The sequence below is a fragment of the Thunnus maccoyii genome, chromosome 8 (genome assembly GCF_910596095.1).
Source record: "Thunnus maccoyii chromosome 8, fThuMac1.1, whole genome shotgun sequence".
NCBI lineage: Eukaryota > Metazoa > Chordata > Actinopteri > Scombriformes > Scombridae > Thunnus > Thunnus maccoyii.
Window position 1 is genome coordinate 589359 of NC_056540.1, and position 24797 is coordinate 614155.

The following is a 24797-nucleotide window of genomic DNA, read 5'->3' on the forward strand; positions in this document are numbered from 1 at the left end:
GGTCAAGTGTGCCAAGTTTCATGCATTCATGAAAAAGTGAACACATCACCTCAAATTTGGCATATATCACCTGGACTTTGTGCAGATACTATAGGGCAATAATGGCAAAAACAATTGTCCCAAAAAATTAGTAAAGCTACTCATTTGAAACGGTTATCATGTTTCAAAGTACTCATATGGACCCTACAAACACACTGGTACCAAAGAGATTTTGCCACCTTAGGTGGTACCAAATTTTGGCCTGACCCATGGACTATGTAGTACAATGGAATTATCTTCCTATAAGTGTAATTTATCAAGTGACTTACATGTAAGTTCCTGTTATACGACAGCAAGTGGCACTGTTGATCCGTTTTTGTAACTTTGAGTAGAAAATCATTCGTTCTAAAATGGGTTCAAACAAAACAAACAAACAAAAAACTCTCTCATTCTCTCTCTGACTTTGAGAGTTTCTTCCCTTCTTGCTGGCTGTCTCTGTGTGCATTTCAGCATTTGTTTGTGTGTGTGTGTGTGTGTGTGTGTGTGTGTGTGTGTGTGTGTGTGTGTGTGTGTGTGTGTGTGTGTGTTTGTGTGCGTGCGTGTGCGTGCGTGCGTGCCTGTGTACGTCTGTGTGTGCGTGCGTGCCTGTGCGTGCGTGTCTGTGCGTGTGCGTGTGTGAAGCTATAAAACAGTTCCAGCCAGTCAGACGCCAGCAGAGTCAGAGGAGCGCAAGCCCCCTGTGCTTTGCAACCCTGCTGTCTGTTCTGTTTTCCAACGGTGTTCTCCGTGAACGCTGCACGCGCTGTTGCGTTTCTAGGCAGACTGGCAAGATCCAAAACACGGAAGAACGGACACATTCTAAATATGTCTATTCAAAAGGTACAGCAATTTTACTAAGTAACGAAACTTATCAATATCTGGATAACAACGGACTGTAGCCAATGCGTCCCGTGGAGCCAACACAGTGAGTACCAGATATCCCGCTGTGCATCCTGAAGTGGCAGCGGGATACCGGCGCTTTCTTCAAGAAGGGACTCAGAGCTTCACCGAGGAACCGGGGCTGCATGTTGGGACCATTAACATCTGTGAAGAGTGGAGGCCAGGTCCAGTCCTACCTTTTAATGCTGTCTCCCAAACCTTGACCTGCTGCTGTCGCACTTTGTTACAGAGGTTTGGTGGAGTATAGAAACTCACAAATGTTACTCAGATGCAGTTTGTTTGTGTTTGGAATATGTTGACACTTTTTGTTTAATTGTGTAGCTAATGCAAAAAGGCTCTGTCCCACTTTAGTCAGAGGTGTTTCAGAGCTGTTCTGTATGACATGACTGGCCAGTGTGACTGCATTTGGAGTCATGATTTAGCTCCTGGAAGGTAGTAGTCATATTCATTTGCCATTCCCACTATTTTGTCCAGCAGCTGCAGCTCCACTGCAGCCGCTCTGTGTTCAGTGTGTGTATATAGCAGTGTGGGTTATTCACAGTGCTGCTATGCAGACTGACTGGAGCCACGCTCAGACAGCTCAACTGTATCGCTGAGTCTGAGCACAGGCCTGAACTGCTCACACAGAAAGAAACCTTTACAGCTGAGGAAAAGCTTGCTGCAAGTTGTGATCCAGAGGGACAACTTGTGCAGAATAGCAGATGTTACACAGCTTTGTGTATTAATGTGGATTATTCAGGATGCTGCTATGCAGACAGAATGGAGCCACAGAAAACCTGCTGGTAAAGTTAAAGTAACACACATGACTGTGCAGCTTCTGTCAGTGCAGTTGAACAACTTGTGTTACACAGTTGGCAACTGAAGGTTCATCAGGAAGGTAGGGTTTTTTTTTGGGAGGGGGGGTATATTATGCATAAATAATCAAAATTCATACTAGCTAAGTATGTGTACATTATAAATTGGGAAGTTACACATAGACTGGGATGAAAAGTTGTGTCTGAAACACAAAAGTCCTCTTTTACTTTTTACAGTAATGAAGCAAGTGTTTCCAGCAAGAGGAAGTTTAGAAAGATGACAAGAACCCACTCTTATATATGTTGAGTGAAATGTTGAGGAATTGAAACATTTTATTGGACAGTTTTTAGAGCTTTGTTGTCAATACTTGTTTCTGTTCAGTGTAGTGGAAGTTAGATTTTGTTGCTAAAATAAATTTCACTTTAGTTTGCTAGTTAGACTAATTGTTTGAAAATGAAGAACCCTCATTCACTGAGTAATACCTGGAATAGATCAAATAACAAGGACCCAGTACTGACCCCTGTGCCAGGCACTAACAAGAAGTTCAAGAGAAAGTCACGTGAGCCTAAAAGGCTTTTTAGCAGCCCTGAGCCTGACAGGATGAAAACCTTCCCAGCAGACATGTCAGATATGGACTCAGTAGATGACACCCAGACAGAGCTTTGTAATGTCAGCAGGTTGGCTCCACAACAGAGACAGCTAATGATATCACAGGAGGCTGATACTGCAGGGATTCTGTCAGGAGTACCAGAAGGCAAAGTGGCTCTATCTCAGAGTGGTGCTATAGACATGAGGATTGGCAGTAACATGCCTGCCGTCACTTCCAAACGGTGCAAGTTACCTGGCTCACCATTCTCTAACGTGGAGATTGCCCACTGGCCTGCGGCAATCTCCCAGCCTCTATCCAACAGACTCAAACTGGGCCCCCGCTCCACTTTCCCCCTGTCAACGTCAACCAGCAGCAGCTACAGTCACCAGACCTTCTCCCTGGAGCCCTCTCTGTCAGGCCAAACGGCACCTCTACCTGTCCCCAGAGCCTCCCAGACTTCCCAGTGCCACGAACATGTGGAGCTTCAGGTACATTCACCTAAGGTGAATATGTGGAGTGTCAAGAAGAAGAAAAACCTGCTCTGAGATTTATCTAGGAGAAAGATCAAAATTAGAACAATTAATTAAGTCAACCAATAGAAAATTAATCAGCAATAATTCTGATAATCAGTCAGTGGTTTGAGTAATTTATTAAGTCCCAAACATCATTTTGTTACAGTTTCTCCAATGTGAGGATGTGCTGTTTTCTCTGTTTTATATCATTGTAATATCTTTGGGTTTTGAACTGTCGGTTGGACAAAACAAAAAAAGCGACAAACTCATGTATCCATATTTATTGGTACATCTGTTCTCATCTCTTGAATCCTGGGCCAGTGAACTGAAACCAGTCTGACATTGTGATTGAACAATCTTTGTTTTTAGTTTGTCTAACTTCTCTTTTCCTGCCTCAAGCAGTCCAGTGCCTCCTTATTTCCTAGTTTCCATCATGATTTCAAAAATCTGGCTAAACCAGTCATTTCCCCTTCTAGTGAGGCCAAAAATCTCACTTTCTTCAAGTAAAAAAATATCTACCAACCCAGTGGATAACACATTCCTAACAAAAACTCAACTGAGTTTCAAAAAATATACTGTAGATTCTGCTACTATTCTACTATTGTAGTCCTTTAATGTCACTAGCCTTACTGTCTTTTTTCACATGACATGCCTTTCTAGAAAATACCTGAAACAAGGGAAAGTGCACTGGAACATTTAGCAGTTTCAAGGAAAAATGTCTTTGTAGGTGTAATACAAGCTCTACAACAGATGTTTTAAACAGATGTGCTTGCAGTGCTCTTCTTATTTTCTGCTGCAAACAGTGTAAGAGATATGAGTCCATATTTCTCACCCTGAAACACATCATTTACTGTAGTTCAGTCCACATTATCCAAAGGTTGATTATAGTGAACCAGGGTTTGATTACCATGATGAACTGCTGCCTTCTAGATCTGAGTGACGTGGGTGAAAATGTTTTCAGAGGCCAATTTCAATCCCAGTGTTCTGTTATTTAGTTCAATGAAACAGAAAATCAAATGTCCACTTATTTTTGATCAGTTCTATGATCTGAGCCTCTCTTGTACTTTGCCAACCAGGAGTCTCCCAGGAAGCGGGTTGGGATGAGTGCTGATGAACCTGGCCGTCTTCCGGAGGTCAAAGCCATACAGCAGACTAGGAGGCTTCTAGCCAACGCCCGGGAGAGGACCCGCGTTCATACCATCAGTGCTGCATTTGAGGCCCTAAGGAAGCAGGTCAGACTGACAGTACACACCTAACCATGTAAGGCTAATCTCAAACAGACATATGCTGTGCATATAAATATTGTAGAGAATCACATACAAGGTGTTTTGGGCTTTCGATAACAACAAATGTGTTGATGGTATGCTGTGTCTACACTGCAGGAAACAAAATAAGGGGATGTCCATTTCACTTTCATTTTACTACAGTCTCAGTAAGTTAACTCATTTAATCATAGAAAAATGCAGTTTTATTTTCACCATGTTTCATCTGCAGTCTCTAATTGGAGTGATGCACATTTTATTTTGAGCACTAATTCACTTAGTTTGTCATTGTCCAGCACTGTATACAGACCAACATCAGAATCGCCACATTAAGTGCAGCTGTATGGAGAAAGAGAGACTTTATTAAGATCAGATTGAAAATATAATGTTATTGTGTTTACTGCTGTGAAACCTAAGGCCAATGAGTTACAGAAGCTAGTGAACCAAGCTAGTTAGCACTTTATTCATTGAGTGAGAAGTGTACTACACATATGGTTTTTAGAGCTTCCCTCCTGCCTCTATTTCCTGTTGCCATGCTGCTCCAAACGCTTTTTGATGAATGGGACAGCACTTTGTGACATCATAAGTGGACAGAGACATGTCTATGGGCAGTAAAGTGGGCTGATATGTCAGACTGTATGTAGTTAATTGAACTGGAGTGTTTGTTGTTCACTTTTTGTTGACAAGTGCAATAAAACAGTTTCGTCGGACTGAATCAACATATTTGAAGTCAGAATCTTGCCATCATAAGAAAATTAACTACACATACAGAGTACTAGTTAACAACATGTGTGTTGTTATTAAGAGTAAAATGCCATCTTGCTGACTCCTTCCATGTTTGTTTATTATTATTACTATTATTATTATTGTGCAATATTATTATTATTGTATTATTTTATTATTATTATTGTAATGACACATTATAAATGTGTAATTGCCATTTAAAAGTTTAGCATTTTAAGTGCATAAGGGGCTCAAAAAGTCTGCAACAGAGCCCTCAAACTCTTTGCCAATTTCACAGTGGGATGGCCTGAGCCTTTGCAGACTTTGCAGGAGCATGTGTAAGGGGGGACATTGGAACTGGGCATTGAGGGGTGGGCAATGCAAAATATATCATCAGAAATATGTCAGCTGTCAGAGATTCTGCCATATTGTTTATACTGAGGTAGCACTCCCTTTAATATCTCTGGATGTTTTAGACCAATGTAAGCAATGTTGTTTTATGACAATATTATATTTATAGTGTTTTTGCATCAATGTGATAAACCTTGATTTGTCAAGTATTTATTTAGAACATCTAAAAATAAAATAAACATCTCTGTATTTTATCTATAAGCTCAATTATATTTTCTGAATATTTACTAAATCATGACATATAAATCTAAAATTACATATTGTAATAAGGATTTTATGTATATCACCCACCCCTACTCACCATGTTGATCGCAGTGAAGCGATCTATCACCTTATTCAGCAATTTGACCCCGTCATTTTATTTTCTGTAGAGCTGTTTTAGAGGCTAAGGCACTATGAATAACACTTCTCTGTACTAGGAGTACTGTGATAATTTGTCACAATAGTGGCACCTTGGACAGGAGGCCAATATTCCCAACTACAACTGATACATTAGTGGTATCACTTCTTTAAAAAAAAAAAGCCTTCTTGCACTTCCTGAATAGCATGATAATTTATTCTTCAGTGCACCGTAGATCAGCAACTCAACTTTATGTTTGCGATTTATTTGAATTTTTCTTATACACAACATAACACTGGGAGATATGTGAGACAGTGAGATATGAAACAAAAATTGAAGTAGCTTGAAAAGCACCTCATAATATATGCATCCTAACAAAATATGAGAGTATCAGAAAATTGTTGCCAAATCATAAAGCCCAAGAAAAAAAATTCAACTCAATTTTATAACACAGCTATAGACTTTATTGAATCAACTACAATAATGATAAATATTAAAAGTTCATATCATTCTACTTAAAAAGTAATTGAATAGATCTTTACTTATAATTCTATTTCCACTGTGAAGGCTGCAGGGAATGGTTGTACTCACAGGTTACAGGTTACTGTTTTCTACAAGTCTTCCATCGCCCTTCTTCCCATTGCAGTTAAGTGACATTATGCCAATCAAATATGTAAATAACTTCCTCTGCCCCTCTCCCTCTGTTCCTCTCTCTCTCTCCAGGTGCCATGCTATTCCTACGGACAGAAGCTATCCAAGCTGGCTATACTACGCATAGCCTGCAACTACATCCTGTCTCTGGCTCAGTTGGCTGAGCTGGACTACAGTTCAGACCACAGAAGTCTGAGCTTTTCTCAGTGTGTGGAACAGTGTACCAGGACCCTGCAGGCCGAGGGCAGGAGCAAGAAGAGGAAGGTGAGGTTGCATCTTTCTAACAGACATTCTCACACAGTGACTGGGGTCTCAGCTATAGAGAGAACCAAGTCTACCAGGCCTTTATTTCTAATTTCACCTTATCATTTATGTTTGATCCAATTTCAAAAAGAAGCCTCCCTGTTTTCTGACCTTATAACATGTTTTAATTTGCTGGTAATATAAACTCAACCTGTTTACCGGTCTTGATAAATTCACTATAATGTATTATGTCCACAGCACAGATTTGATCAGTACAAGTCATGACATACTGCTGTTATACTGTTTTTACTCACTCACTAGTTTGCTGTCCTTTTGTTTGCTGTTAAACTACTCTCAATGAAACTTGGCACTTCCTGTACAGCCTTAAAAGCCTTCTAGTAGCTTATAGGGAAATAATCTTCTCCTTTCCTCTCAGGCTTGTATTGTGAAACATTTGACAGAAGCTAACAGAATATAAAAGAACAGATAGGAAAAATGAATTAATCAGTAACTCTGAACTATATCAGTATTGAAAAGGCAGAGTGGCGAGTGTGACATAACACACTGATGAGTGCGGTGGAAATACCTTATACTGAATGCAATGTGTGAACTATCATAGCACAGGTAATTCAGCCCCTCAGTGGCTTTTACCCAGTCTGTATTAGTGACCAGCCTATATTTATGCTGGACATGCCCCCAGCTATTATTTGAATACTGGCTTTTATGGTAAATGGACTGTACTTGTATAGCGCCTTTCTAGTCTTCCAACCACTCAAAGCGCTTTTACACTACAAATCACATTCACCCATTCACACACATTCATACACTGAATGGGTACAGGGGCTACCATGCAAGGTCCCAACCTGCCCACCAGAGGAAACTAACCATTCACACACATTCAAAATAATAATTTTCAATAAGTATCTTACCCAAGGACACATCAGCATGTGGACTGGAGGAGCCGAGAATCGAACTGCCGATCTTCCGATTAGTGGACGACCCGCTCTACCTCCGGAGCCACAGCTGCCCTTTAGCCACCTTCTCACATATTTTATGTGAGAATATTCAGTATGCACAAAAAACCCCTTCACAACCAACTCTGGTCTAACCTGGTCTGTAGTTGACATACAAAAATAACTTCCTCCCATTTCAAAGGGGTTACTGTGTTCACTTTTATCAAGATGATTTGCAAACTTCTTGTCAATTCACCCATTTTGAGCGTGAAAGAGTGAGTACTTTGCATATTAATGCATAGAAAAAAAGGAGCAGCTGTAAAACTGTGAATACATTTTTCTGAGCATCACAACCCCTCACAAAATGACTTGTTAGGTCAGAATTTGATCCATTCAGCCCAATAACATTTGAAAAGTTTAAAAGAGCCATACAATTAAATGATTTTATCCCCATTCAAGTGAGTGAGGCCAGTGGAAGTCACTGAAATGCATGCTCTGAATCGTCTTGGCTCTATGGGCCCAAAAACTGACTGATCTCTATAAATCAGAGCATGAATGACTGTACTTTAGGAAACAGACTGAACTGAATCTAATTCATAGTCCTTGTTTCTGTATTCCACTTGAAACATACATGCATGAAAAAAGTGAATTGAGGTGTTTTTTCAAGGGGATCACCTGTCCAATATGATGCAGTCTAACACATCATTCGGTGAGGCAATGATTTAGAGCAAAATCATTCCTGAATTAACACTTTGTGTTTGTGGTGTTATAATGATTGTTTATTGCAAGCTGTTTGTGTCAGTTGGTCTCCCCACCTCACCCCATGCCAGCTCTCACACTGCTTTGTTCCCGTAGTAGTAGGTTTTGATGAAAGTGGTCCTGGTAGAACTGCAGCCCTGCTGACACAGGCAGAGGCTGCCGCTACGTGTGTGTATGTGTGTGTGTATAATAGCTCACTGTCACAAGAAAGAGGGATCAGGAAAGTAAGTCTTATATCAATAGAAGTTATTCTTTTTTTTGATCATTTATTGAGAAAAGTACAAAGAACCATTATACATCATACATTTTCTCCCTTCTCTATCCCCCGTCCCCCCATAGAACAAACATACACATACAAATTAAGTTTGTGCAGTCGTGGGGAAATAACAATTGTCTCATCCCTGTATCCCCCAACCCACCACCCACCACCCACTCCCCACCCATCCTCCCAATGACTCAATAGAGGTGTTTCTGTGGAAAGAGAGCATTGGTGCCATTTCAAATGTTCAGAAATTAAATAGCAAAAATACAGCATATTTCATATTTTTCACAAGACAGATTGAGTTGAATGTTATAATTAAATAGGTCCATGGCCCTCTGAGCAATTTCAACATGCATGTGGTTATAAAATTAATGTATGTCAAAATGAGTGAGCTTGGATGAAAAGGTTATCATTTATGAGGCACAGTCACAGTGTACAGCTCTCACATCCAGCTTCACACTAATGCACTTATGTTGCTCTTTTAGATGGAAACTAGCTGAGGGCTTTTTCCCTGCTTGCTTGTCTCTCTGTGTGCATGCCAGCATTTGTGTGTGTGTGTGTTCGTGTGTGTGTGTTATGTGGTGTGTGTGTGCGTTCTCAAAGTCCCAGACACCAGATGTTTAGAGTGGAGGGGAAGTGGAGCTGGCGCCATGAAGGGCAGAGGGCAGTGAGAAGGCACGCGAACTGAAACCACACGTGCACACACACACACACACACACACACACACACACACACACACACACACTTGGCACATTCCCCAGCAGCCTCTCCAACACATTCCCCCACTCTGCCTCTCCAGGCCATCTGCTCCAACATACTTTGAAACAAGGAGGGGAAAAAACACAGTCATCATCAGTCTGTCAGACAGCAGCAGCTGGTGGAAAGAAAGAGAGAAAGAGAGAGGCTTGGGGGTGGTGGTGGGGTGTGTGTGTTTGTGTATGGTGGATGGATGGGGGTGGGGTCTTGAAGAAGAATGAAATGCCTTTTTTATTTTTTTGTTCTCATAGCTGTTGAGTCTGTGCACACAGTTAGCAGGAAAAAATACATTTTTTGCTTTGTTGCAATTTTGCACCACCATAGACCTGAGGTCATACAAAACAGCAGGACAAATATCATAACCTGACTGTGTCTTTTACACAGTTACATGAAAAATGTCTGAACTCAGCTGCTGGAAATGTTTTGATCTCAACAATGTACCAATTATAACAATACTAAAGGTTTAATCTGCAGTTCCGTCACAGTTATTTATATTACTTGAATAAAATTAAATAAAAGCACCAATGCCACAGTGTATAAATATTCCTAAAAGCAAAAGTCCTGCAATTAAAATGTTACTTAAGTAGAAGCACTGAAGTATGATCAGTATCAGTATCAGAATAAAGCTGCTTTAATAAATATTGTTATATTAATATCAGTTCAAATTACTATGTATAATGTTGCTTATAGTGAGAATTATCACTTACTCTGCAGTTCTGCTCACAACATTCTCAAAGCTCATCAACTTCGTTTCCAGCAGCAGCAGTGAGAGAGCTTTGATAAACCCACTGTACACTACCTGCTCAGCACCAAACAACAGACACAAAGTTAGTGACTAGCTGTTGAACATAGTGGATCGTTTAGCAGTTAAAGAGCCAGATGTTTTTTCTCAGGGGTTGCTGGAAATGAAAGCAGAGCTAAAAGAAGAGTTGATTTTGACTTACATTCATTAGATGGACAAAAACACCACTCCAATTGGATGATAATGTTACTCTGTGTCTGCTGGATGTGTAAATATGAAGCTGTTTGCTAACATGTTTGACACAATTGCTTAATAAAGTCACTGTTGTGTTTATGGCTTGTTGCACTGCCCCCAAGAACCAAAAACAATTAATGCAGCTTAAGTTTCATTGCAGTTGAAGCTGAAGTATCAACATTCAGTGAAGTACCATTCATATATATATATACACACACACACACACACACACACACACACACACACATATATATATATATATATGTATACATACATATATATATACAAATTACAAAGAAAGGATCTCTTAATGCCAGAATGGAGAGGAGAAACAATTAAACCAACCAAAAACTGTCTCAATGAACATGTGGGCATGTGAGTGCTGGTTTAAGACAGACTTGAAAAAATGTGAACCTATCCTTTAATTTGAACTGTCTTCCTAGATGACAATAGACCATTTCACTTTTAATAAAACTTGCTGTTTGTTGTTTCGGTCTGTCTGCCTTTAATTGGATGAGATGCTTCATTTTAGTAGAACCCAAAAGGTTAGGGTTATGCTTCTCAACCATTAGCTCACAGCAAATGTGAAATCCTTCCATCTCTCTCACACACACACACACACACACACACACACACACGCACACAATCAGTGTCAGTTAGTGATGGTGATGATACAGGTCTACCCTGTTACATCCTACCTTTCCCATAAAACAACTAAAGGCACCTTTTCATTACAACCTTACTGCTTAGTAAATGCTGACATCTTTCAAACTCTGCACCTGGAGTTTCTCTGCAGGCTTTCTGTAATAAATATCTCCAAGCAGAAACCAATAACCCTGATGATATCACTATGACAAAAATTATAGTCTATGTAAAACAAGAGTCTCATAAGTCTCACTCCATCTGCTGATCACACCACTGTATACATATAACCAAATGATTGATGGATTAATTATTCATCACTCCACTGTTCAATAAGACTAAACAGATTGATCATATGCTGATGAGTATGATTGAAAGTGCAAGACTATAAGTATGTTTGCATGTCCATTAGTATCCTGGTATTGACTCTTATCCTGGTTTTGATCATATTAAGATGTTTACCTGGAACATGAGAAACTCGGTTATTCATCTGCCTGTATGCATGATTCTAACATGGTTTGGTTTCTGGCTGCCTGGAGTCTGCTGTAATTACCACTCAGCTGGATTTAGCTTCTCTATCTAATCTAATCTAATCAAGATGACAGCTACAATGCATTTTATCCTCCATATCACCTGGGTCAGACTTACCCTTTCATTTCATCATCATTTCATCTCCACAATGATCTCCTTGGTTTTTGTAGTGTTCAGGATCAGGTTGTTGTCTGTACACCACTCAACCAGATGTTAGACCTCCTCCCTGTAGGCTGTCTCCTCATTGTCAGATATGAGTCTCACTATAGTGGTGTCATCAGTGAACTTCAGTATAGTGATAGAAGAGGGAATGAGGGTACAATCATGGGTGAAGAGGGTGAGGAGGGCTGGACTAAGCACACAGCCCTGTGGCGCACCTGTGTTCAGAATGAGGGTGGAGGAAGTGTGATTGCCCATTCTGACGATTTGTGGTCTGTTGCTAAGCAAGTCCACACTCCATGATCAGAGTGGGGCCTGGCCAAGGTTTCCAAATTTGTGTACCAGTTTGTGAGTGATTATGGTATTGAAGGTGGAGCTGAAGTTAATGAATAGCATCCTAGCGTAAGTATTTGGATGCTCCAGGGGAGTCAGGGCTGTATGAATAATCATCTGTCAATCTGTTAACTCCTCAAGCAAACTGGTGGTTGTACTGATCTGTGGGGATGATGGCCTTGATGTGAGTTTGTACGAGTCTCTCAAAGCACTTCATAATAACAGCGGTTAAGGAAACCAGGCGATAATCATTCAAACATTTCACTGCTGACTTTTTGGGCACAGGGACGATGGTGGTGGATTTAAGAAAGGTGGAGAGAGCAGCCTGTTGTAGCAAGAGTTTGAATACCTCTGCTAGTTGATCTGCACGTGTCCTCAGTGTGTGACCTGTGTAGGAATTTGTGGACTCAAATATCTTTATGATTTTAGGGGGGAATTATGAATTACTATTGTGCACAACTCCAACATGAAATTATTCGTCCAGTGATATAACTCATATTAGAATAGGTATAAAAGTATGGTCTAGACCTGCTCTGTGTGAAAAGTGCCCTGAGATGACTTTTGTTGTGATTTGGCGCTACATAAATAAAATTGAATTGAATTGAATTGAGTAATAATAGGGAAATAGTCCTCCTTGTTGGACACACAAGAGAGGTCCATTAGAATTATGATTGTTATTAATCTTAATTATGATTTTGCAAGGGTATAGGTCTTTTAAGGTTAAGTGACTGAGATGCAAGCACAAGAAAACACAAACAAGGTCACTTAAGTTATATACACATTTATTACTAATACTACAGCTAAAAGTACTTAACGCTACAACATTGTACAGACAAGACACAAGAGGGAAAGGGAAACTGGTGCACAAGGCTATGGCTAGTGAATGATTGATATGCATGATGCAGAGTTATCTATTGTGTAGTTGGTATGAGAAACCTGATAAACAGATGAAATGACTGTTACCTGAGAAGCAACAAGTCAAATCAATGGTACCACAGCTTAGTTCAGAATTACCAATTGAAATTACAAAGAAGAACCAGCAACCAGCATCAAGCAGCCTAAAAGAGCCGCCTAAAAACAGCTGAAAAACAGCAAAACAGCAAACAGCACAGAGTCTCAGATAAGACACCGTTTTAAAGTTTCAGTCTGCCCGCCCAGAAGGTGTATCCTAGCCTATCCCAGGGGTTGCAGACTTCTGGGGGAGCAAAGTCAGTCCACAGACAGGCGGGTACAGTTCCTGAATATGGTTACTCCATTAAATAAAGTATTTACAATTTAACAATTTCATGATTCCTAATTTTGCAATTTGGATAGTAGCTTTAGTGTTCTGACAGTGAAACAAGCAGAATGGTACTAAACATGATGGGGTTATCGTGGATGATGGGATTATGTTAGTGGTACATGTCTTGGCTTAAAGGCAATGTAATAAAAGTCAAACTAAAGTACGTAACAACACATACTATGATATACACACACATACTAACATACAACAATAACTATCCTTACACAAACTACATTTGTAAGTCCATGTGTTTTACAGTCCTCTGTTCCTCTTGACCTGGCTGCATAAGGCAGGGGTCCATGCCATTTCATTGTGTGTCTGTGTGTGTGTGTCACTGGAGCATGGCATATTGTGCAGCATGTCTTGTGCCTTATGCTGGTTTGCCCAGTGATCAGTTCTTGGGTTGGTCACTCAAGTTCTGAAAATCAAAATCCACTGTGGGATTAAAGTTGGTGCCAGCTTGTCTTTGTGTGTGACTGGCTCTTAGAGGTGAGTTATGAAAACCAATGGTGGAGGTCAAATCCAAATGGTAATATCAATTCGCACTGGGGTGTAAATTGGTCTTCCTATCTTGCTGGCTCTTGTAGCTTGGAGGATCAAAGTTGGTTTGGGTCAGTGGTCTGGTTTGGTGACCATGCAGGTGATGGTCACCACTCAACCCTGCAGCGGTGGCTGCACTGCCTGATTTGGTCTGAATATGGCCCTACTCCTCTCCCCTCTAGGCACCTTTTGATTTGGTTATATTGCTTTAGTTCTTGGTCTTTGCTTTTATGCACCACACAACACCCCCACACATCTTTCACTCATACAGTACTCATGATACTGACATTCACACCCCATATTGTAAATATTTAGTTATTTGTTTAATTTGATTTAATAAATTATCTTTTGTTACTCCTGTATCATGGTGTGTCTCCTATTTTGTTGTGACCAAAGAGCCAGGTCATAACAAATGTGGGATAGTCCATTAGGGTTACTTTATTAAAAAGTTAGCCTTTGGGCGAATGTTGTGTTGTGCAGCTGATGAGCTTATTGGTCCAGCTGCGTGCTGGCTTTTGCTTTTCTGCAGGAAATGTTTGGTTCTGACCCAGTGTTGGTTTATCATGTGCCATTCAGAAGATAAGTGTTACTGTTTTGATATGCTTTTGTACAGAGATTTCTCTGTCAAGGTGTAGAGGCATTTCCCTTTGGGTTAGGTCCGTTTGTTATTTTAGGGCCTGAGTAGAAAATTGCCAGGGCCCAGCAGTCCCTGGCACCGTAAGTGCGAGGAACCTATTGTTTTTGAAGGGATTATTATTATTATTAGGGCCTGAGCACAAAAGTGCCAGGGGCCCAATGGTCCCCTGGCACGAGGAAAAGTGCAAGGAACCTATTGTTTTTTTTAAAGATTATTATTATTATTATTATTATTATTATTATTATTGTTGTTGTTGTTGTTGTTGTTGTTGTTGTTGTTGTTGTTATTATTATTATTATTATTACCCTATGTCTTTGCGTTTTTGAGGGGCTTGGGATGCTTGAAAACTCATGAAAATTGGCACACATGTCATAACTGGTGAAAATTGTAATGTTCTGCATTGATTGGACTTGGGTGTGTCCAGCAGGCTCCATAGCACCCCCAAATGCATGGCCAGATAGAGTTGCTTGGATGTTCATGAAATTTGGTAGGGTCATTGCTCTCATCATTCTGGCCATAAAACATATTTTTTGATCTTTTTTCGCCAGACAAGAAGTCAACCATTTTGAATTTTGTGCATCAATTTTCATTTTACAAATACGTTTGAGGCCGCTACACTAAAACTCATGAAACTTTGTACCTTTGTTTGAAGTAGATAGTATTTTGATTAGTATCACAATTGGGTGTGGGCGTGACATGTCAGCTCTATAGCACCCCCTAATTACATTTAGCATTTTTGAGGTGCTAGGTGTGCTTAAAAACTCACAAAACTTTGCACAAGCATCAGAAGTGGCATAGCTTGATATCTGATATGGGTCTTGAGCATAGGTGTGGTAAAATGGCTTGAGGGCACCCCCTAGAAAATTTCAAAGTCAAAGCCCCCACCTTTAAATTTGACGTATACGTACAAAATTTAGTAGGCAGATGTACTGTTCCCAAAGCCAAAGCCTAAGTCCAACAGGAAGTTAGCCATTTTGAATCAACTTTGCATTTTCTTCATAAAGTAAAGCCATTGACAAACATTATATTTTAACAAACTCCTCCTAGAGATTGAACCCCAGCAACTTCAAATCTGGTAAGTTACATCTAAAGACCTTTGTGATGCTAAATTGCAAAGCTTTTTGTATTTCATGGAACACCCTTGGCATGTTTTGCCGGGGAATTTGCCCAAAATTTATCATGTTTGGTAAGAGTCCAGGCCTGAATAGATCTATATGTCAATACTGAGTCATAGTCATAGCGCCACCTACTGACAACAGGAAATCCAGCAACATGATGTATAATTAGTGGGTTTTCTCTAGTGCCACATAGCAGACACAGGAAGTGATACTTATCTCCTACATGCAATGTGCAATATTCATGAAAATGTATATCCATGTCATTTGCCCCCTGGTAAATGTATTGCTACATTAATATTTCACTTATGTAGTATTGCCTAGAGGCAACAGGAAGTGAAGTGGAAATGACACATAGATCATCAAATGTATATGCAATTTCTGATATGTCATCTTCCGTACCATGTACTGCACACAAGAAATAAGATTTTACCCATTCACATTCCATAATCCTGAGAATTCAGAGCCATTTCCATAGACCTCCAGTAGTGATACCACGGCTGCCACTCCCTCCTATGCGTGTGAGGTGCGAGGGCCCGTTCATCACCGCTTGCAGCTTTAATTAGGGCCCGAGCATGAAAGCTTTTTGAGGGGCTCACGAACATTGTTACACATGTCAGGACTGGCAAAAATTGCAAATTTCTGTAGTGATTAGGCTTGGGCGTTGCCATCAGGCTCCATAGAGCCCCCAAATGCACGGCCATTTTGGAACAAAGTTTCTTTGATGTGCATGAAATTCGGTGGGTTCATTGCTCTCATCATTATCGACACAATACATATTTTTTCAGTTTTTTGCCCAACAAGAAGACAGCCATTTTGAATTTCATGCATTAATTTTAATTTTATGAATACGTTTGAGGCCTTTAGGATGCTGAAAAACTCATGAAACTTTTTACCTATGTTCGAATTAGTAAGCATTGCGCTTAGTATCACAATTGGGCTTGGGCATGACACATTGACTCTATAGCGCCAGTGTGACGTATAATTAGTTGGTGTTCTCTAGCACCACATAGTGGACACAGGAAGCAATAGTTATCTCCTACATGCAATGTCCAATACTCATAAAATTGTATTTCCATGTCAGGTGCCTTCTGGTAACTGTATTGCTGCATTAATATTTCATTTATGTAGTACTGACTATGGGCAACAGGAAGTGAAGCCTAAATGATACATAGTTCATCAAATGTATAAACAATTTCCAATATTTCAATCCCCAGCACCACATACTGCACACAGGAAATAATATTTTACCCAAATTCAGAGTCATGTCAACCGACCTCCAGTAATGATACCACAGCTGCTGCTCCCTCTGATGTGCTCCAGGTGCGAGGGCCCATTCATCACCGTTTGCAGCTTTAATTAAGTCTTTTCTTTTGTAGTGCTGTGGTAATGTGGTTAGTGTCAGCTGTTTTCGGACAGCTGTCTCAAGGGCACAGCTGCACAATTTTGTGGGTTTGCCTGCTTGCAGGTCGCTCTGCCAGTCCACTGGTTTTCCGGGCATGAATACCTGCTGCAAGCCACATGAAGACTAGGGGTGAGTTATTAAGTTTCAGTTAGGCAGTTAGGGGGAAATTCTCTGTTGGGGGTGTCATTTGCCCAAGTGTGTGGCAATGAAAATGTTACTGTCTGTATCGGTAATTTGTAATTATGGCTTCCTTGTCGGTGTTTTTTGACGTGCCTATGGTAGCATTTGTAAATGATTGTAAAGTGCAAAAAGCTGACCATTATGGTAAATGGACTGCACTTAAATAGCACCTTTCTAGTCTTCCAACCACTCAAAACACTTTTACACTACAAGCCATGTGCACAACACGACCTGCTCTACCTCCTGAGCGACAGCCGCCCCATTATTGTGGCAGAGAGAAAGTGCAAGGAAGAGATCAGAAATGAGGTTTTGGCATTTTTGAACAATGTGTGTTAAAGAAGAGTGAACTTTGTTTGGTTGCGGCAGAGCCAGTGCAGGTATCTGTGTCAGCAGTTACGCCTACAGCTGGTTTGACTTTTAAGTAGCAACAAGAGTTGTTAGCTATGCAGTTGGAGCAAGAGAAGTTGCGGTTAAAAGAGGGGGAAGCAGCTTGAAATGGTGAAATTGGAGAAGCAATTTGATTTGGAAAAGCAGCTTGAGTTGGAGAAAATTCAGCAGTTGGAGAAGGACAAGGAGAAGCAGGTTGAGTTGGAGAGATTGGAAAAGCAAGTTGAGATGGAGAAAATCTTACAGCACTTAAAAAATTAAATTGGAGTTAGAGCTTCTGGATTCTGCTTCCATTGGCTCTACACTGGGTGGTATTGATGTTGTGGTTAATTTGCGTTTGGTGCCAAAATTTAATGACACGTCTTCACTCATTTTGAGCGTGTTGCAGATGTAAAAAATTGGACAGAGTACTCATGCTTCAGTGCTTCAGGAGGCTTATTAAGCTATTTGTGCTGAGGATGATTTGGATTATGATAAGGTGAAGTCAGCTGTATTAAAAGCATATGAATTGGTCCCTCAAGCATATCACCAGAAGTTTAGAAATTGGGTAAAGGGTGATAAGCAAATGTGGAGTTTGTCCGTGATTTGGCTTCCCATTTTCACCATTGGTGCTCAGCTGCAAAAGTTGATACTTTTGGCAGTCTTTGTGAGCTGATTGTGTTAGAACAGTTTAAAAATGTTATCCCTCAACACATTGCTACTTATGTAAAGGAGCAGAGACCCTCCACTGCGCTTAAAGCAGCTGACTTGGCTGATGATTTTGTGTTGATGCATAAGGGTAGTTCTTCAGAGATGCACTATTGGGATGATTGGAAAAATGGGGATGACAACTGTGGTAACAGTGGTGGTGCAAAATTTTCACCTGGTTCCTTACATAAGCCTGCATTTATGCAGCGACATGCAGGTGCCAGAGTGTGTAATTACTGCCATGGGTAAGGTCATTGGAAGAACAAGTGTTCGCTGTTGAGGTTGAGAGCTAAGCTTCAGTCACTGTCACCTCTGTGTCATTCGCCTTCGACTTTACATTGTTCACCGTTGTATGCTCCCGCTATGCTATACTCTACAGTTTTAGAACAGAGGCCATTCTGTGTTGATTTAAGTTCTGGTTCTGGCCTGATTCCCAAAACTGGTTCTAGTTTTGAGCTGTTTGTCTGTGATGCTGTTGTGTCCTTGGTTGGTTGTGAGGAGTGTGTATTGATTAAGCTGTTGCGTGATACTGGTGCTAAACACTCATTTATTGTGGAGTCAGTGCTGTCTTTTTCACCCGCTACAGAAACAGGGGATTTTGTACTGATGCAGGGTATGGAGCTGGGCTTAATTCCATCATCATATTGTGCTGGATTGTGAGTTGGTACAGGACATTGTTCCTGTCAGGGTGCACCCCGCTTTGCCACTTGATGGTGTGGTTATGATTTTAGGCAACGACCTGGCTTGTAGTGCTGTGTGGGTCAATGTGCTGCAGTCTCCTGTGGTTATTTCCAAGCCACTAGCATCTGGGGAGCCGGGTTAGCATGGTCAAAATGATCCAGGGGTTTTTCCAGCCTGCGCCATGGCATGTGCACAGAGCCCTAATGTGTCTGCTCCATACCCACCTGATCCAGATATTTGTTCAACCTACACTGTGACATGCGCACAGAGCTGTGACTTGTCTGACCTGCGTGTTTTGGGGTGTAGTAAAGGTAAGGTGCTTGATGAACATGTGGTTTCACTGCCTGATCTTCTTCCATCTGTTTCAAGGAAGAAATGAGTGAAGAGCCAAAGGGCTGATTCATTGGTCTGATTTGTGGGATGAGGCTTTGCCAGTTGAAAAAGTAAGAGATGTTGCACATGGATACTTTGTCCAGGAAGATTTGCTGGTGAGAAATTCGGAAGTGAGTTTTCACATTGTTGTGCCGAGTAACTTCCACAATGTGGTGTTACAAGCAGCGCATGATAACTTTGGACATTTAAGGATAAAGAAAATGTATCGACGTGTCCTGCACTGTTTCTTTTGGCCTCGGTTAAAGCATGATTTATCCAAATATGTCAGGACATTCCATACGTGCCAGCATGCTTTGGAACTGAGTCAGGTTGTTGAGCCTGCTCTGTCTTGTCCCATTCCAGCCATTCGGGCATTTGATCTTGGAGTGTAAAGTGGCATGAAGAGATTTGGAAGTTACACAGGCTGATGTGAAAAATCTGTCTCCTGCACTTATGATTGATTCTGTGTTTGCAGATCCTGAGGTTCCTGCTGTGTTTTTGGACGGTGAGAGAGACCTATAAACTCCTGATCCTGTGTTTTCTGTCATATGCGGCAGGATAAGAAAGTATCCTGTATTTCCTGTCACATGCGGTAGGATAAGAAAGTATCACTTGACGCTTTTGGCCAGGACCTGTGCCTGTCACCAGCTGTTTAAGCCTCAGATCCTCCAGTTGTTGGCCAGACTCTGGGGTTGGGTAGTCAGCCCTAGTGGATTAAATGACGGATTGATTTGTGTTTTTGTAAACTGTTTTTTTGTTTTGTTTGGGTTTTGATTTAGTTTGCCATTTCATCCTGCTTTTTGGATTGCTTTTGCTTCACCTGTTTTCTTGAGTTGCTTCTCAGGTACCAGGGTTGCTGATGATGGGTAGGGGTAAGTGGCGGTCCAAGGGCAGGATGAAGGTTATGTGTGGATACTTAGTGTTTTTTTCTTTATTACTTTATCAGTACTTTAAATAATTAATTGTTTTTATTTGTTTTGTAGAATGTTTTGTTTTGTTTTAGGTTTTGCTTTGGTTGCGGTGGTCCTTTTCGGACCCCGTCTTGATGAGGGGAGGGGCGATGACTCCTGGCGTCAACTTTGTTTGGCTTTGTGATTTACCTGTCTGCTGTGTCTCTACAGGTGTTCATTAGGGCAAATGGCAACATCTGAGGGCCCACAGTGTTGCTGGGTTGCTTAAGTCTGGGCTGCAAATGCAGCAGTCTGTCTCTCTCTCCTCAGCCTGCCCCTCTGCTGCTGCTGACGCTGCTGTAGCAGCTTTGTTCTTCTCCCCTACAGGCACCTTTTGATTTTGTTATGTTGCTTTAGTTCTTGGTCTTTGGTTTTATGCACCATACAACACCCTCACACATCTTCCACTCATACACATTACAATACTGATTATAATGATATTCACACCCCATATTGTAAATATTTAGTTAATTTGTTTAATTTTATTTAATAAATTATCTTTTGTTACTCCTGTATCAAGATGTGTCTCCTATTTTGTTATGGCCAAAGAGCTGCATCATAACACCTTCTTCAGTTCTCTTGGGGCATTCCTGTAGACCAGTAAGTCACCTGATTCCATTCCCTGAGCAGAGACTGTGCTTTCCCATCCAACCATGGCTTCTGATTTGGGAACACCTTAAAAGGGACCTATTACGCTCATTTCCAGCTCTATATTTTTATTCTGGGACTCCACTAGAATAGCGTTGCTTGATTCACAGTTCAAAAAAATCTCCTTATTTATCGTATACTGGCCCTTCATGCAGCTCCTCAGTTCAGCCTATTTCTTTAATAGGCAGTCTTAGCTCTTGTCTCTTTAAGGCCCCCCTCCTGATGAGCCCACTCTGTTCTGATTGGCCAGCTTCCCGGAAGCCTGCTGAGGGGCAGCCGTATCAGAGTCGTGTTAAGTTACCGTCGATGCAAACTCAATATCTCCTGCTTTACTGCTTCATATTAAAAGCTTTTAAATGACTAAATTATGGTAGACTTTTATTGTGAAGAAGTTATAGGAAATGAAACATGTTCCTCACCAAATTAGCAGAGCTAAAAACTAAAAACCGGGCGACACAACAATATATAGAGATATTTGGAGCAGTTTGTTGAGCAGATCAGTTAGAAATTATGCAGGGAAGAATAGTACAACCAGAAACAGCCACAGTGACATGTTTGATGAAGAGATGCAGACAACCAGCACACCTCCCACAGGTAAACTACTTATTTTACTTTGCCCTGCTGTGTAATGGAAAAACACTCACAGCATGCCAACTCGACCTCAGTCATGGCTCGGCATGACTACCCCCAAAACAATGGAAAAATGCCATAATGTTAGTGGAATGGAGCAGTGAATAGATGACCATATAAAGAAATCCCTCAAGAGCTGACGTCAGCTCAGGCTGAAAGTAGAAAAAAACATTGGAAACGGAGAGTTCAGAGCAGTCTGAAGCTGGTGCTTTTTGCTCACAGAGATTACTTCTACATACATTTACCTCGTTAATTTGCACTGTGGCCACATTTAATATGAACATCCGCCATTGTAACATTATATATATATATATATGACTGAAAATAAGGAAATGCATTATAGGTCCCCTTTAATGGTTTTGGTAGTTAGCACAGTCTCAGTGCAGAAGTGTATGTAGGCCAAGACTGATGAAGAGTATTCCTCGAAATCTGCCCCCTGCACCTAATGCTATTGGGCAGGTAGTTATTTAAACTGAGCCAACAACCAGAGTCCCTGTGTTCCAGCAAGCTGGATGGGTAGCAGGTGGCTCTGCTGGTTTTGAGGCTGCTGCTTGTGTAGAGTTCTGTTTTATGTGTTGGGATTTGATGGGACAGTTTGACTGAATGGATGGACATGTAGGACGTGTATGGACGTGACTTTTCTCTGTTCTTGGTTCTAGGGGTTCTATTTTCATTCATTGATTCTATTTGATTTTAAACAAGTTAATTTTTACTGATATAATGTAGATATCCTCAAATAACAGAAGTGCTTTTATTTTGTTGACAGGTTGGAAGGATGCCAGAGGATGTGTGATGTTTTCAGAATCTTCTCTTCTTGCTGTGGTCTGATGCAGACTATAAGCTGCAGACTATATCACTGCATGGTCATACAGCCATCCTCAGCCTCAACTCATCTGTTTTATTGGATTGAAAAAGGGTAGAGCCCAAGATCTGTTTCCATGGAAAACAATATCTTCACTACAGTAACAAATCGTTTGGGAAAAGAGCCACATTATGTTAACAGCCAAAAGCAATACAGACAAACAGGCTAACAAAGCCAATAACATGTTTTCAGTTGTATTTAGTATTTTGCTTTTACTATGCCTGTACCACATGCTTGGATGGTCTGAGGGGTATTGGTGATGATGATGATGAAAACTAATTGTAGATGTATTTTTGAAACAGAGTGTAAAATTCAACTCTAACATATTTTGGAAATAGAGTTTTAATGTACTGAATGAGTTAACTGACATTTGGACTTATCTATCACATTCTGTCCCTGAGTATTATTTTCCAATAATTAAATAAGAGTTGACAATGTTTACATAAAGCTACACTTTGTACACTCTCTGTGGCCTCACTGAATGTTTTAGTGTTAATATTAAGATTTTGTTATTGTGTTGTGTATTACTTTGTTAAATGTCTTGGCTCCTGATGCTAATTCAAAATTAAATGTGAACCTTTCAATTCTAAAGGTGCCTTCACAGCAACAGGCAGAATAACACAGTATATAGTATAATGAAGAACAGATAATGAAATGCATACACCAATCTTTTGTTTTCATGTAATAATTGACATGGTTTGATGATAAATGTACATAAATCCTAATAGACAAATATTAATAAAAACACTTTCACAAATGTCTCCATATGAATATTTTTCACACTAAAAATGAGACATATCTATCACTGTATGTGTATTTAAATGGTCACTTCACCCAAATTACAAAAATTGTTTCTCATGCAGATAGTTATAGGTTTTATTTGAGTTATCTCCCTCTGAGATTTCTTCATTCACCCAAATTAAATTACATTCATATTCTTTCATTGTATAAAGATGGCAAGTTCTCAGAGGTACATATCAGCACAAAGCACACAGCACAAAAATCTGAACCTGTCTGTATCACTCAGGGAAAGAAAGAAAATATGTTCTTGTAATTTTGGGGGGAACTGACCCTTTAATATACTATATACGTATACTGCAAATCCAGATGTAAGAGGGATGAATGAGGAAGGACAGTGAATCATAAACATGCCACTCAGAACCGTCTCCAGGTGTCTAAGAGGGTTGTGTCTTTCAGTGTATAGGATAAACTGTATGATGTGAGATACACTGTATCCTGATGCTTATTGTGTGTAAATACAGTGATGTTGGGAACCACTGGACTAAACTAGCTAACTGTATATAAATTAATTCTAACTAGCTCCACCTCCAGCAGCTACAACAGTAGCATGCTGCTTACACACCGATACTTCAGTATTAATAATCTAATTATGTCATATATAATAATATATTAATCAGAGGGACTAAACAACTATTTTTACTGCAATACTTTAACTACATTAAGCTGATAATACTAATGTACTTTTACTGTAGAAGGATTTTTCATGCAGGACTTCACTTATAATGGGGCACTTTTACATTGCTGTATTGGTACCTAAGCAAAGGATCTGAGTTCTTCTTCCACCACTTCTAATGTGTATAGGTGTAAATGGTGAAATAGTTATCAGCTAGGTCACTTTGTAAGTTGTGTATTGTGCATAGTATGGGGCCAGAACAGTAACATTTACATTTTGGCAGCGAAAATAAAATTTGGCATTCAAAACAAAACCTAAACTGAAAAAGGAAACATTGGCATTGAAACACTTGTATTGGAAAATGTTGTATTGGCACTGAAAAAAAGTTCCACTGAAAATAGAACATGGACTTTAAAAAATTACAATCTTACAACTTTATTATCTTATTTTGTTTTGATATGTTTTGCATGATGATGTGTTTTTCAATGTCAGACTTTAGATTTTTTCTTCATGTCTGTCTTTTTTCAGTGACTTTTTTTTCAGCTGTCAGTATTTTTTCAATGTCACTGGTTGTCAGTTTCGACTTTCTGTTTTTCGGTTTCAACTTTCTGTCAGCATTACTCAGTGTGCCTTGCGGTGCGATGACGATTGGATATCCAAGAGCGAGTGGCATCATGGCAGAGACTTTGAGCCTGACTGTTGTAATTTTCACTCTAGGACTGTCAATATCTCACTTTATTAAGATTAAATATTTTTTCAGGCGAGAAAGTAACCATGTAGATTCCAAATATGTGGTCAATTTATCCAAATAACAACTGTTTGTAAATCTGCTGTGACGTTTTCGGAGATGTGAGTAGCCATGGGCCAGGTGAAAGCAGCCAGTCATTTCAGCTGCTAGCAGCCCGAGACCTGCATCGTCATCCCTGGGAGAACATGACCTGATGATCTGTGTAGCTTTTTGGTGATTCACCGCTGGTTTTAATGTCTCTGTAGTATTACTTTCAGGTATTATGGTAATAAAGTGGTAACGTCTAAAGCCAGGTATTATGGTCAGCGATAAAGTCTAAGCCTACTCTTAGGTGTTGGACCTTTAAATCCCACCCTAATCAGAACACAGAGGACTGTGAGTAGCCTATTATGGCTGCTAGTTCAAAATAACACCAATAATAATAATAATAATAATAATAATGA

The 24797-nt window shown here is 40.2% G+C and overlaps 1 protein-coding gene across 2 annotated transcripts; it reads left to right on the forward strand.

Moving 5' to 3' along the window:
• Window positions 1–621: 621 nt before the first annotated feature.
• Window positions 622–22953, forward strand: atoh8 (atonal bHLH transcription factor 8). 2 transcript variants are annotated; one of them, XM_042417996.1, is made up of 4 exons: window positions 622–2805; window positions 3891–4046; window positions 6274–6465; window positions 22097–22953. In XM_042417996.1, exons 1-4 carry the CDS (start codon window positions 2167–2169, stop codon window positions 22121–22123), a joined length of 1014 nt encoding a protein of 337 aa, XP_042273930.1. In that variant the 5' UTR covers window positions 622–2166; the 3' UTR covers window positions 22124–22953. The 2 variants fall into 2 exon arrangements, with proteins under 2 accessions (XP_042273930.1, XP_042273931.1); XM_042417997.1 differs by having other exon boundaries at window positions 622–2790.
• Window positions 22954–24797: the final 1844 nt, after the last annotated feature.

Bases quoted from the DNA above. Each gene is read 5' to 3' on its own strand.
- atoh8 (XM_042417996.1), top strand. From the start codon at position 2,167: ATGAAGAACCCTCATTCACTGAGTAATACCTGGAATAGATCAAATAAC. The intron at 4,047-6,273 runs GTCAGACTGACA...CTCTCTCTCCAG, and splicing joins TTGAGGCCCTAAGGAAGCAG to GTGCCATGCTATTCCTACGG. The intron at 6,466-22,096 runs GTGAGGTTGCAT...TTTTGTTGACAG, and splicing joins GCAGGAGCAAGAAGAGGAAG to GTTGGAAGGATGCCAGAGGA.